Source organism: Phyllopteryx taeniolatus, chromosome 12, assembly GCF_024500385.1.
Source record: "Phyllopteryx taeniolatus isolate TA_2022b chromosome 12, UOR_Ptae_1.2, whole genome shotgun sequence".
Taxonomy (NCBI): Eukaryota; Metazoa; Chordata; class Actinopteri; order Syngnathiformes; family Syngnathidae; genus Phyllopteryx; species Phyllopteryx taeniolatus.
Genome location: NC_084513.1, coordinates 19,572,786 through 19,587,217, shown reverse-complemented (window position 1 = coordinate 19,587,217; position 14,432 = coordinate 19,572,786). Strand labels below are relative to the sequence as shown.

At 43.8% G+C, this 14,432-nt stretch overlaps 1 protein-coding gene across 5 annotated transcripts; it reads left to right on the top strand.

The window, feature by feature from the left end:
* The first annotated feature begins 275 nt into the window (after nt 1–275).
* LOC133487078 (NXPE family member 3-like) lies at nt 276–11,467 on the top strand. 5 transcript variants are annotated; one of them, XM_061793086.1, is made up of 8 exons: nt 276–387; nt 483–611; nt 3,771–3,955; nt 4,861–5,642; nt 8,037–8,107; nt 8,209–8,415; nt 9,573–10,081; nt 11,030–11,467. In XM_061793086.1, the coding sequence occupies exons 3-8, from the start codon at nt 3,869–3,871 to the stop codon at nt 11,063–11,065; spliced, it is 1,692 nt and encodes a 563-aa protein (XP_061649070.1). In that variant the 5' UTR covers nt 276–387; nt 483–611; nt 3,771–3,868; the 3' UTR covers nt 11,066–11,467. The 5 variants fall into 5 exon arrangements, with proteins under 5 accessions (XP_061649070.1, XP_061649069.1, XP_061649066.1 ...); XM_061793085.1 differs by having other exon boundaries at nt 278–387; nt 4,864–5,642; nt 9,573–11,467; XM_061793082.1 differs by having other exon boundaries at nt 279–387; nt 9,573–11,467.
* The last annotated feature ends 2,965 nt before the right edge of the window (nt 11,468–14,432 follow it).

The window sequence follows — 14,432 nt, the reverse complement described above, 5'->3', positions numbered from 1 at the left end:
GTTTGTTTTTGTCTGACGTTGTCCTCTTTTGGATGAAGTTATTGTCATGATCTGTATTTTTGTTCAGTACTTTGGGTTTTATGCATCATGATGTACCAATATTTTCTGTCTTTGGGATCAGTTGGAGTTTTTCGTAGCTGTGTGCTCATGTCTTTGTCTCCTCCTGTTCTTGTCATCAATGCTCCCCTTGTCTATCAGCCTATCAGCTCTCCCCAACCACTCTTGTCCAGGTGTGCCTCATTGTCTCGTCAGTATGTTTGTACTGTATTTAGTTCCCCGTTTCTTTCATTCAGTCGGTCTCTGACCATTGCCCATGTCGAAAGGTGCGGCATGTCCTGCTGTACGTGGTAGTGACTGCATTGCATTCTGTGTTTCCCCTCATCCCAGGTGTTTTGAAATATTATTTTTTTTTTATCAGATCTGTGGTTGCTAGCAAATATATGTAACTTTCAAACCAGCGTGTTTTCTGAAACATTTGGCAGAAAGTGTGGGATACACGGGCACAGTTACAGCCGGGCCGCGGTGACAACGATTTTCCCATCGACAATCGCGTCTTCAACCTGGACACTGGCCATCATCATAATGGGAAAAGCGGGATGAACAGGAAGCAGGTAAAGACTTCCCGTCTACAAATATTTTTTTTTGGGGTACTAAGCCACCCCCCTCTCCTTGAGCCGTCACCTTATCGTGGTGGAGGGGTTTGCTTGTCCCAATGATCCTAGGAGCTAAATTGTCTGGGGCTTCACGCCCCTGGTAGGGTCACCCATGGAAAACAGGTCCAAGTTGAGGGACCAGACAAAGCACGGCTCCAAAAACCCCAATGACGAACAAAATAAATGGATATATGTTTCCCTTGCCCGGACGTGGGTCACCGGGGCCCCCCTCTGGAGCCAGGCCTGGAGGTGGGGCTCGAAAGCGAGCACCTGGTGGCCGGACCTGCACCCATGGGGCCCGGCTGGTATGTGAGGTCGAGAAGTTCCGACTAGATCTAGTCGGACTCCCCTCTACACATAGCTTGGGCTCTGGTACCAGTCCTCTCGAGAGCGGATGGACTCTCTTCCACTCTGGAGTTGCCCATGGTGAGAGGCGTCGAGCAGGTGTGGGTATACTTATTGCCCCCTGGCTCGGCGCATGTACGTTGGGGTTCACCCCGGTGGACGAGAGGGTAGCCTCCCTCCGCCTTTGGGTGGCGGGACGGGTCCTGACTGTTATTTGTGCCTATGTGCCAAACAGCAGTTCAGAGTACCCACCCTTTTTGGAGCCCTTAAAGAGGGTGCTGGAGAGTTCTCCCGCTGGGGACTCCATCCTTCTGCTGGAGGACTTCAATACTCACGTGGACAATGACAGTGAGACCTGGAAGGGCGTGTTTGGGAGGAACGGCCCCCCCGATCAGAACCCGAGTAGTGTTCTGTTATTGGACTTCTGAGCTCACCATGGATTGTCCATAACGAACACCATGTTCAAGCATAAGGGTTGTCCACGCGTGCACTTGGCACCAGGACACCCTAGGTCGCAGTTCGATGATCGACTTTGTGGTCGTGTCATCGGACTTGCGGCCGCATGTCTTGGACACTCGGGTGAAGAGAGGGGCAGAGCTGTCAACTGATCACCACCTGGTGGTGAGTTGGCTCCGATGGTGGGGTAAGATACTGGTCCGACCTGGAAGGCCCAAACGTATTGTGAGGGTCTGCTGGGAATGTTTGGCAGAATCCCCTGTCAGAAGGAGTTTCAACTCCCACCTCCGGCAGAACTTCACCCACGTCTCACCCATTAAGTCCGAGTGGACCATGTTCCGCGCCTCCATTCCTCAGGCAGCCGACTGGAGCTGTGGCCGTAAGGTAGTTGGTGCCTGGTTTGGCGGCAATCCCCAAACCCGTTGGTGGACACCAGCGGTGAGGGATGCCGTCAAGCTGAAGAAGGAGTCCTATCAGGCCTTTTTGGACTATGGGAGTATGGGGTACCTGATACGGGCTGTTTGGCCGGAATCAGAGTTTGGTCCGCATATGTGGCAGTAAGTCGGACTCGTTTCCGGTGAGGGTTGGACTCTGCCAAGGCTGTCCTTTGTCACCGATTCTGATTCTAACTATTATGGTTAGAATTTCTAGGCGCAGCCAAGGCGTAGAGGGGGTCCGGTTTGCTGGATCTCTGCTTTTTGCAGATGATGTGTTTCTGTTGGCTTCATCAGGCCGTGATCTCCAACTCTCACAGCAGCGATTCGCAGCTGAGTGTGAAGCGGCTGGGATGTGAATCAGTACCTCTAAATCTGAGACCATGGTCCTCAGTCGGAAAAGGGTGGCATGCCCTCTCCAGCTCGGGGATGAGATCCTGCCCCAAGTGGAGGAGTTCAAGTATCTCTGGGTCTTGTTCACGAGTGAGGGAAGAATGGAACGGGAGATTGACAGGCGGATAGATGCAGCGTCTGCAGGGATGCGGCCGTTGTATCGGTCTGTTGTGGTGAAGAAGGAGCAAGGCAGAAAGGCGAAGCTCTCTATTTACCGGTCGATTTACGTTGCTACCCTCACCTATGGTCACGAGCTGTGGGTCGTGACCGAAAGAACAAGATCCCGGATACAAGGGGAAGAAATTAGTTTGCTCCGCAGGGTGTCCGGGCTCTCCCTTAGAGATAGGGTGAGAAGCTCGGTCATCCGGGAGGGCCTCAGAGTAGAGCCGCTGCTCCTCCGCATTGAGAGGAGCCAGATGAGGTGGCTGGGGCATCTGATTCGGATGCCTCCCGGACGCCTCCCAGGCACGTCCCACCGGGAGGAGATCCCAGGGACGACCCAGGATACGCTGGAGAGACTATGTCTCTCGGCTTGCCTGGGAACACCTTGGGATGCCCTCGGAATAGCTCGAGGAAGTGGCTGGGGAGAGTCTGGTCTTCCCTGCTGAGGCTGTTGCCCCCGCGACCCGACCTCGGATAAGCGGAAGAAAATGGAAGGATGGATGGAAGGACTAAGCCACCCCAAATGTCAAAACCTAGCGACGCCCCTTTTGCTGTAGCCCTTGTGGTGGATCGAGTACCTACTGGGTGTAGGTACTCTATCCACCACTAGGGCTCCAAATCATTCGGGAGTGCTCAATAAAATGTAATTTTTAGCCAATTCATTGTTGACCTATTGCTGGATATGATGTGTATATATTACAAAACATGAACAACGCAAATATGAATTTTAACCGACTGCCCAAAAATCGTTGCACCATGACCTTCAATGTTCCTGTAATTGTAATTCAAAATTACAAATACATCTTTGCTTATCTATCAGGCAGAACAATTAAATGATTTTCCGTTAGATCTCTGAGAGTACAATAAACTTGCCCTTCATAGGTTACAAGAGAATAAATCGTGCTTCCTGCGAGTATATCGGCTTTGTGTTCAATTAAACAGGCTCACATTTCACACCAAGTAAGTCAATTTGGGACTGCATGGAGACGAGATCATAAGAATGCATAATCATCATAATCATAATAGTAAAATCATCATAAAAACCTTTGAACGTTTGCTTTTGGTGGTTTCTTTTTATTGCAAAATGCTGAATTAGCTCTGACGTGATGACTTTCGCCTCAGACGGCATGCGTTCAAGAACAGCCAGTAAAGTAGGACATTTCAAACTCAGATGGACGAAACACCAATAAATTCAACATAATGGCAACAAGCACGCAAACAACATGACCATCGATTGACATTTGAATCTGTATTTGCGTATCCTTTATGAGAGTTAATATTAATAGCCAGTTTAATGAATTATTTTCCTGCTTTTGTGGCCTTCGAGAGGCCCTGCCTAGTGGGCGACTCGGTCTTTGTTATCAGGTTACTTCCTTGACATCTTCATGACTGCGGATACTCAACCGGGTCAAAGTCACGCTCACCATGGCCCGAAATGTTTGGAAATATATCCTCAGCATTCTCACCTTATTCAGCCTCATCTTCCTGCTGCGCAACATCACCACTGAGCAGGTGAGAGAAATTGATCTTTTTAAAAAAAAAAAAAAAGTCTAGTCTACATAAGTTTACATACCCTGGCAGAATTTGTCAAATGTGTACTATTCTTTTAAATAAAACATAAGTGATCAGGAAAAACACATTTATTTTATTTTGAATAGGATTCAAATTAAACTATAAGACATCTGTGGCAGTCCTAGCTTGAGTGGTGCCCTGTATGAGCCCCCCGACACACCCGCATACTGATAAAAACACATTCATGTGGAACTTATTTCTTCTCATTTTTTTCTTTTAAAATACATAGAATTATTTTCTTTGAAATATATTGGATTATAAACCAATTCGAATACGGCAACAGCAAAGAATAATTAGAATTAAGGTAACAAAATAATCTTAATTATTGCACTTACATACAATTATTACAAGCTCAAGAGAACCTAATTGCATCAGTTATCCTATTCCAACTATGATAACTTTGTTTCATGATAAAAAAGCGGATTGATTAGTTTATTTAAAAGAATCCCCTTTTGCTGAATGCCGATCGCATCACCTGCTTTGTTTAAATTCCTCGGTGTAAAATTTGCCTGGAGTATATGGGTAACGTTAATGACATTGATATACCAAAATACTGGATTCATTAATAATATCTGAGATCTTTAAAAAAATATGGCTTTACTGAACTTTTAAAACAGAATGATTATAAAAGCAAAACACATGCTCCATTCCTCGACGCAATTTTTGCTAAGGGAGCACGACTTGCACTGCACGACACCACGCTCTAATGTAGAAACTCTCTCTTTAGTACCTAATACATCTAAATCATGGAGGATGACATGTTTTTTTTTTTTTTTTTTTTTGCCACTAAATCTGTTGAATTCTGTCGAGACATTCTGCATATGCATATCATGCCATCTCTTCAGAAGTGGAGGAACCACATACTGGCACCGCTGTACAAGGTCCAAAACCGGATCCAGTCATCAAACCTCTCTGGAAGCCTCCCAACATTTCACCGCAGTTGCAGCTTTTGTCCACATCTGGGCCAGCCGACGTCACTTGAAGAAGAGCTGGAGGAGCGCAACCTGTTGGACTCCATCGATTGGCCCCAGCCGCCCTCTGGCTCCGCGCCGCCCGCCCTGACCAAGACGAGTGACCCGGCCCACAGCCTGTTTAAAATCGTCCCCTCCCAAAACGGACAGCGTTGGTACGTGGGCGACCAGTTGGAAGTACAAGTTCACCTGCACGACTTCGAGGGCCGACCCAAGCGCTACGGCGGAGATTTTCTGTTGGCTCGGTTGCACTCCCCAAAATGCAAGGCGGGCGTGGCCGGGCAGTTGCTGGACCACAAGAACGGACTTTATTCGGCTCGATTCCCGCTTCTGTGGGATGGCTCGGCTCAGGTCGAGGTCACCATGGTGCACTCGAGCGAGGCCGTCGCCGTGCTGCGGCGGCTGAGGGAGAAGCGGCCCGATCGGGTGTACTTCTTCAGCTTCTTTCGCCGAGGCAATCATTCTGAGAAGATGCTGTGCAACGTGTGCCTGCCGCAAGATGAGGGGCCGCTGTGCAACTTCACGGACCCTCACTCCGGCGATCAATGGTTCTGCTACAAGCCCAAAATGCTCAGCTGCGACGCCAGATACAGCCATAGCATGGGAGGCTACGCCAAAAACCTCATCACCGAAAAGGAAGCTTTACTTTTTAAAAGGTTTGTACACTCAGTGCTTGATTAACATGAGCTATTCCAAAAGTAGTTCAAACAGAACAAGCTGTTGAGGTATTGAACTGTTCACCCCTAAAATTGCCTAAATAGAACTTGGTTTCATCCCCGTATGACCTTCTGTTTGAAAAGCTTTTTCAAAAAGAACAATCTGTGGACGCCAAAACTTGGTTTGAGTACTTTCCAATGTCATAGAAACATACGTGAGATACTATTAGAAAGTTCACGCCCTAAAAATGGTGGTTAAAATCTGTACAAATGTATGAAAAGTTATTTCAAATGCAATGATCATGAATAATAATCATAATAATAACTTTATTTTTATAGCACCTTTAATAACAGGTGTTTATGAAGAGCTTTGACAGACAGACTAGCATACACAAACCACAATAAGACCCCTCAATTGGACTCCAAAAACTTAAAAATCTCCCCAAAATCCCCAAACCACCAAATTCATGGTTCTGGACAAATGTACTGCGCTTCTATTGCAAAAATATATCTCATATCTCTGCAAATAATACAATAAAAGTGTCAATTGTTGCCACACATGCATCTAGGTACAGGTAGCACGTGCAGATCAGAACAGCTTTGATGCAAGAGTTAGCTGAATAGCTAATTTGCATGTGTGCTTCAGTACTTGATTTCTTTTGGTTTTATTTGCGTGATTGGTTATTGTCTGCATATTTGCATTAATTCGTACTGTTTTTGATTTCGGACTTCTCCACAGGGTAGAATGTAGGGCTGGATGATATGGCTTGAAAATAAAATCGGATCTTATTTCTCCCCCCAAATTATTATTATTTTTTTTACCCATTCAATAAAAGGAAAAAGCAAAAACCCTTTGAAACCTTCCTTAATCCTTTTTAATTCAACAATTAATTTTACGCTGCTTTAATGTTTGCTGAACTTCTGGACGCTCTGATTGTGAGGTCACACCACCTGCAGTTGTCGGGTGAAAGAGTATATAGGTTGCGACTTGACGGGGGAAAAAACAAACCAGAACCATGTGAAATGCGCAACTGATTTGGACTCCGGATTTGATTTAATTTATAAGCTGCTACCACCGGTTTGTGGATAAATTACTGTTTTTGCAAGGTATAATGATTGCCTTCCTTTGTTGTTGTATGCAAAATTATGAAAAATGATTCCTTTCATGTCCACAGTTCTCCTTGTGGTTGCAATAGATTTGAACAATACCAGTATTTTGTACCTTTTCCAAATGACTGACCATCCGTCCTTTGTAAAGTACTGTTGCTACTTTGTTGTAAAGTGTAAACATCTATGGAAGCCGCTCAGAAAACCCCCCCCCCAAAAAATCAACATTTATTTGAAGTGTGCCCCAGAAATTCGGATTAATCAAATACATTCGTTAATCGCCCCGGCCCTTGTAGAAAGACTAGAATTGACCTGCCGTTTAAAAGTTAGTTCAAACTGAACTTTCCCAGTTGGCGTGCTTCCTGCTGTCAGATAAGGAAGAGAGTGAAGCTTTAAGGGTGTGGCTGGAACTATTGCATCAGTTTTGTCTGATCCTTTTATCACTGTACTCCTGTCCTTTAGCCTAAAATTGCCTAAAACATTAAAAATGTTTTCTCCTCATACCTTTCGTTCTAAGTAATTACAAAACTTAACAATCCCTTGACCCCCAAAGCCTCCAAAAGCCTGATTGAGGTACTTCCCCGTTTCATAAAAGGAAGTTGAACGGCAAAATCTGAGCCATTGGAACGCTCAATCCTGAAAACCATAAAGCTGTGGTGTCAAAGATACGCCCCGCGGGCCAAAAACCGGTCTGCTAGAGGGTACAATGAGATGAATTTGAAAGTGAAAAAATACAAAAGATATTGTAGTGATGGGAACTAAGGATCATTGAGAATTGTTATGCGCCTGTAAAAAATGGAATGTTAATAATACCTCTCTTTATCAGTTGATTCCATTTTACATTGCAATACTATATTTTTCAGGACCAAATACAGTCACTAAGCACACATCTGAGGTTGTTTTGTATAATGATTAAAAACAGTTCATTAGATACAAAGATTCTCCTCATGAATTTGATGTGTTTGCATTATTATTTTTTTGTATTATGTCAGGTATGGGTAAGAATTTAGTGGCGCTGCCCCTTTGACATCAAATTAGGCTTTATGTGGCCTCTGAACTACAATGAGTTTGAGTTTATGAACCACAATTCAAAAGTTATCTGCTGATGCGCACAAAACGTTGATAGGTACTTCCTTAATGATAACACTTGGCTCGTTTTTGCGTGATCTTCATTTTTTTTCACACGTTTGTGCAAGAGTAACCCGATGCGTGCCTCGAGTGCCGCTGATTGTATCTCATTGTTGCTATTCCTGTTGCAACCTTTGTAATCTACTTTTTTAACATCAGAGGCAAGAACGTCAAGGTTGCCATCCATGCTTCCACAACAGACACCATCAACGTGCTGCCTGCGAGGAACGGTACTGCGGACCTTTAAATTAATGACCTTTACTTTTTTTTTTTTTTTTTTTTTTGGAGGGGTTACAATCTATTCACGTGATTGTGTCTGTTGTCAATGTAGGCAGCAGCAGTCAAAAACCGGATCCCGTGAAGCTGGCGACGTCTGGGTACTACTACCAGGACTCATGGAGGCCATTGGGCGGCGTCACCATGCGGCAGTTTGACACGCCGTCCGCCATCACTCAATGTTTAACCAACAAGTTGGTCTACATGTACGGCGACTCCACCTTGCGTCAGTGGTTCGAATTTCTCCTCACTGTACTTCCAGGTGAGCGCTTCCGTTTCATAGCTTGGCTCAGGTGGTGGACAGAGGTGGAAAAACGGTCGCACTCGCTTTTTAAGTGACTACAGATGTTTAAAAAAGACTGGCAAGCGCCGAGTCTCTCGAGCCCCGCCCCCTACTCCTGCTGGCTGGCTTGGCGAGAGCCGAGCATGAAAAGTAGACAAGCTTGACTTGACTCGACTTGCCATAGTTTTCACTATCTGTTTCGATAACATGCCACCGAACACCGAATGCGGAAGTGATGTGTGCATGGAGCCCGTTTTATACCACGTCCGTTTTGGCACAACGAGGGGGGAAAAAAAAACCTTGCACAGAAAATAGTTTCCCTCTTAATTAACTTGCATCGTGTTCGTACTCAGAAGGAAAATAAAAATCACTCAGCACAGCTTTAAAGCAAGCAGTGGCGTGTAGAGGTCGGGTGATGGCCGGGGTCAACTCCTTGATTTTATGACACCCCTTCCTCCCCAACACTCAAGTATAAGGCCGAGTGTTGTGAACCCCAACATATTCATGGTTCGGCATTGCTGAAATTGCAATTGTTTTGGGGAACCTTCCCTCCATTATGCGCTGAAAAACTTACCTTTTTGCTGTTTGTCTGCTCAGGCCAAACCCATGTCTAATATAAAAATAGTGGTTTGGCGCCATCTGCTGACATCTTGATGCCAAGCCAATGGAACAGAGGCGAGGAACTATATTTCTTCAGGCCATAGTCTTGTTTAAAAGAAAAACATGATTGGCTGCCATCTTGTGGCATCTATCGAAATTAAAAACCTTTTTGGGTGGGTGTCAAATACTCGCAGGTTTTCGCTATTCGCAGATCATTTTTCCTGAGGCAACAAGGAGTGCAGTCTATCACCTTGACAGACTATAGTATAATATATTCTTTCAAGACTGTTGAGGTTAGCTGTAATTAGGGCTGTGTGGTATGTCCTTCAAATAATATCGTAGAAGTAGTGTATATAATTCCTATATTACACAGATATTTAGTGTATATAGTGACTCTGGATGAATCACACAGTCGTCACACACAGTTTCAGTGCTTGTGCCAACGTCTGCGTGTTTTTGTTGAAAGATACCGCACCCCTCGCTGCTCCTGACCACTTGTTTCCGCTTATGTCGCTTCATTGTATTTTGCTCTGCAGACATGAAGAAACTCAACCTGGAGAATCCCAAAAAGTCGGGGCCCTTTATGGCGGTGGACAGCACCCGCAACATTCTGCTCGAGTACCGCTTCCACGGCCCACCCATCCGCATCCAGCCCGTCATGGTCAGCGAGTTGCGCTACATCGCCAACGAGCTGGACGGCCTGACCGGCGGTCCCAACACGGTGGTGGTGCTCGGCATCTGGGCTCACTTCAGCACCTTTCCCGTGGAGGTGTACATGCACCGCCTCCGGCATATCCGCAAGGCGGTGGCGCGACTCCTGGATCGGGCGCGGGAGACGGTGGTGGTGATCCGAACGGCCAACCCTCAGGAACCGGGACGAGCCGGCAACGTGTACAACAGCGACTGGTTGATGCTGCAGCAGGACGCGGTGCTGCGCAGCATGTTCAAGGGTCTCGACGTCATGTTGGTGGATGCCTGGCAGATGTGTTTGGCGCACCGCCTACCTCACAACCTGCACCCTCCTAGGGCCATTGTCAAGGACATGGTAGACATGATGTTGTCCTACGTTTGCCGAAACGGGACCAGGGACTAGGCCTGTCACGATAACAATTTTTTTTTAGGACGAGATATTTTCCCAAAAACTATCACGGTCAACGATGGTATCATTGTTGTTTTTACGCCCATGAAATCATGAAAAATAAGGCCCGCCTCGAGCTGCACGACTGTGTTGCTGCTCGGCTGAAGGCGCTGAAGACGAGCCCCTCATCTGTCAATCAAATATGTTCGGTGTGGTCAACCTCTGACTGAATAACATGTGCTGCTGAGGTTATTCTTAAACAGTTAATGAACTTTCCGGTGTGTGTGTGTTAATTGGGGACGAACACACACGACAACTCGGAGCGAGGCGCTATTGTTAGCGAGCTGTTTAGCTCCTTAGCTCACGGGCTAGCGAACATAACAAACAGTTAACTTTTCCTTAAGTGTCTCCGTTGTGTGGATTTACACGCGCCACATGGAGCATTACCGCTGTGGAGTATTGGACGGAGCCAAAGCCGGTCTGCCGGCATTCCACGAGCCCGCTAGTGGCTCATGACACAGCTGTCCAACCCGAAGCAACGACAATTTATCAAGTCCACCAAAACGATCATGTCCATTTATTTATTGAACAATAAGTTGATATCGTAATTATCGTTACAGGCCTAGGTAGCGCGCTAACATTTGAATTTGACTTGATGACATGATGTTCATTTAACATTTAGCGTGTACATTGAATGGCTTATGATCATGTCTTTGTTGGTTTAAGATTGTTTTATCACAGTGGTTAAAGGGCAATTACACTTCATGGCTGTAGGGGGAGCCGTGGAGCTAAAAAACCTATGCATGTGCATCGACTTGAGCTAGACAAGTAAAACAGTCATTATATCCCCTCGCAACTGTGTTGCAACCGCTTCCATTTGTTATTGAACCACTCAAGCGTGTGTCCCACTTGCAGGCCAAGCTGACGATTGACTTTGGACGTTGGCAATGAAACTTGAGTCGTTTCTCTGAGTACAGCTCGCCGTCACAGTTCAGCGCACATCGCTTCATCACTTGGGGGCCTGAGAGAGATTTTGGCTGCACGGATCTCACGAGGCTGACAAACATGTAAGCGCTTGATGAACTGAAAAGCAAAGCGTGAGAGGAAGTGGATGGAAATGCATCCAATCACATTTTTGTTGAAATATAGTAGTTAAGGGCCACTTGTGAGTACATGATTATTTCTACATGCATGCGGAATAAGACATCAGACCATATAAAGAGTTAAAAAAAAAACCAAAAAACCAAAAACCAAAACAAAACAAAAACTTTGTAACTTTTAATAGTGTCCTGCTGTTTGCTCTCTCATTGTTTTATAATAAAGAGGTAAAATAAAATGTTTGCATTGCTGAAAGACCGAATCCATTACTAATTTGATCAATCTTCGCATCTACAAGCATGCCAGGTGCAACACTGTGCCCACATCTGTTTCATGGGGAAGATTAAGACTGAAAGGAACGTGTGATATAAAACTGAGCTATTGCATGCTTGAACATTTGTTTTTGTCGCTTCTTCATCCTCACTCCCAAAATTGAGCAGGTGGACAAACGTCTGAAGACACAAAAGCGGCACACACACATACCGATAATCAGTCCTCATTTGAACATTTCTCCCATGCAAGTAATTGACGCGCACACAAAAAAAACAGGTTGTAATATCCTAGACATGACCACAGCAAAGCACTTTTTTTTTTTTTTTTTTTTCGATTTAAAAAAAGCTTTGGCGTGACTACAGGCACCAAGATGCCACTAGATAGCAGCAAAGCAATATTTTCAAACACAGGAACACCTCTCAGTCTGTGTAATTTTTTTTAAAGGCAAACTTTTTGCTACATCTCGTGCATCGGCCCTCATTAGATTGTGTAAGTTCACTTCATGTTTGTGATCGTTCTCGCGTGACTCACACAGCTGTTAACCAGTGTCTCTTAATAGATTCCAGTTTGGTTTTAAAGGTCACGGTTAAATCGTAATGCTCTGTTTATAGTGACAATTGTCTATGAAAGGTTGCTATTTGCATGCTTTAAAACTAAGTATGTTTACTCACCCTGTACACAAAAGCCCAAACACATGAGTCACCGTGGCATTAACATTGGAAAACATGTGCTGTAAAAAAAAAAAAAAAAAGCCCGTCGCCACCACCATCACCTTTGCTTAAAGTGTCACCGAAGGTCAAACTGTGTGCATGATCTTTACTATTCCGACTCCGAAAATGTGAGGGGAAAATGTGTGGAAAAATCGCACAAAAGCTGTGAATAAAAAATGAAAATGAAGACAAACTACAGATAAACAAAAATTGCTAATGGGACTTAAAAGATAGAATAGCATAATAGCATAACACATACAAAAGAAAGCTCTTTATTATTTGTATTGATTGCATGATTATTTTACATTTGCAATCTTCACTCTACTGTAACCGGAATCTCCGATGCCAATTACAGTAAGCTCCCAGTGGTCGTTTTATTAGGGACGCCTACACACTCTAATAAGGTCAAATATCTATTTGAAGAAATTCATTCAAAAATATGTTTATTGTTGTGGAGGTAGTGCAAAATGCAACTTCATGAATAAATATGTTGGATTAATAAAGCTGCCAGTGATCATTACATTTTTGTGATCAGACAGCAGTTTCATGGCACGACATAGTATCAAACTTATTTTCTGACCTAATAGAGCATTTTATGAAGAATAGAGCCCTTTGAAGCAAAATGTTGTTTTTGTGGCCCCATATTAGAGTGCTGTTTTTTTTTTTTTTTTTGGCCTAACCAACTATAGGGTTTTAATAGAATAGTGGTTCAGTGGGTAACTGCCACTTTCCTCGCAAAATATAGTCGTTATTGTTTTTGTGGACAAATATCGCACAGTGTGCGCCAGAAATTCGGATTAATCAAATAAATTCGTTAATCGCCCCGGCCCTTGTAGAAAGACTAGAATTGACCTGGCGTTTAAAAGTTAGTTCAAACTGAACTTTCCCAGTTGGCGTGCTTCCTGCTGTCAGATAAGGAAGAGGGTGAAGCTTTAAGGGTGTGGCTGGAACTATTGCATCAGTTTTGTCTGATCCTTTTATCACTGTACTCCTGTCCTTTAGCCTAAAATTGCCTAAAACATTAAAAATGTTTTCTCCTCATACCTTTCGTTCTAAGTAATTACAAAACTTAACAATCCCTTGACCCCCAAAGCCTCCAAAAGCCTGATTGAGGTACTTCCCCGTTTCATAAAAGGAAGTTGAACGGCAAAATCTGAGCCATTGGAACGCTCAATCCTGAAAACCATAAAGCTGTGGTGTCAAAGATACGCCCCGCGGGCCAAAAGCCGGTCTGCTAGAGGGTACAATGAGATGAATTTGAAAGTGAAAAAATACAAAAGATATTGTAGTGATGGGAACTAAGGATCATTTTGAGAATTGTTATGCGCCTGTAAAAAATGGAATGTTAATAATACCTCTCTTTATCAGTTGATTCCATTTTACATTGCAATACTATATTTTTCAGGACCAAATACAGTCACTAAGCACACATCTGAGGTTGTTTTGTATAATGATTAAAAACAGTTCATTAGATACAAAGAATCTCCTCATGAATTTGATGTGTTTGCATTCAAACAAAGGGATAATTATTATTATTTTTTTGTATTATGTCAGGTATGGGTAAGAATTTAGTGGCTCTGCCCCTTTGACATCAAATTAGGCTTTCAGATTTCATTGATTAAACAAATTTGCGAGTAAATTGAGACGAGATCATCATTCATCAAATTTTTTTTGCGTGGAGTTTGCATATTCTCCCTTTTTGCACGTGTGGGTTTTCTGCGGGTACTCCAGCTTGCTTACGCCCACGTTCCAAAAACATGCACGTCAGGTTCATTGACTCATTGTAAGTATTCAAAGGGCAAGAAGATGTCACTACAACCAACATTTCATCTCGGAAAAACTCAACCTAAAGTGTTGACGCAGTTTTTCTCAAACTTTTTACTCCACCAAGTACCACCTCAAAAAAAAACAAAAAAACCTTGTTGTCCGAGTACACCATAATGACCAAAATTAAAATACCGCAACGTGGTATTCTTAAATATTCGTCAAAAACAACCACTAAAAAGTGTACAGCATTTAATATTATTGTAAGCCACTGTAACAAAGTGCAGTTTGAGTATTAACCCTAAAACTAATAATAGGAAAAGAAAATAACATATCAAATTGATACAATTCAAATACATTGCACAGAAAATTTAAAGTTGTACTAAAATGCTTAAAAACAAACACAATTTCACACAATTAATTGCAAATATATTGCAAATGTATTTTACTGTACTAGAAAGTTAAATACAACT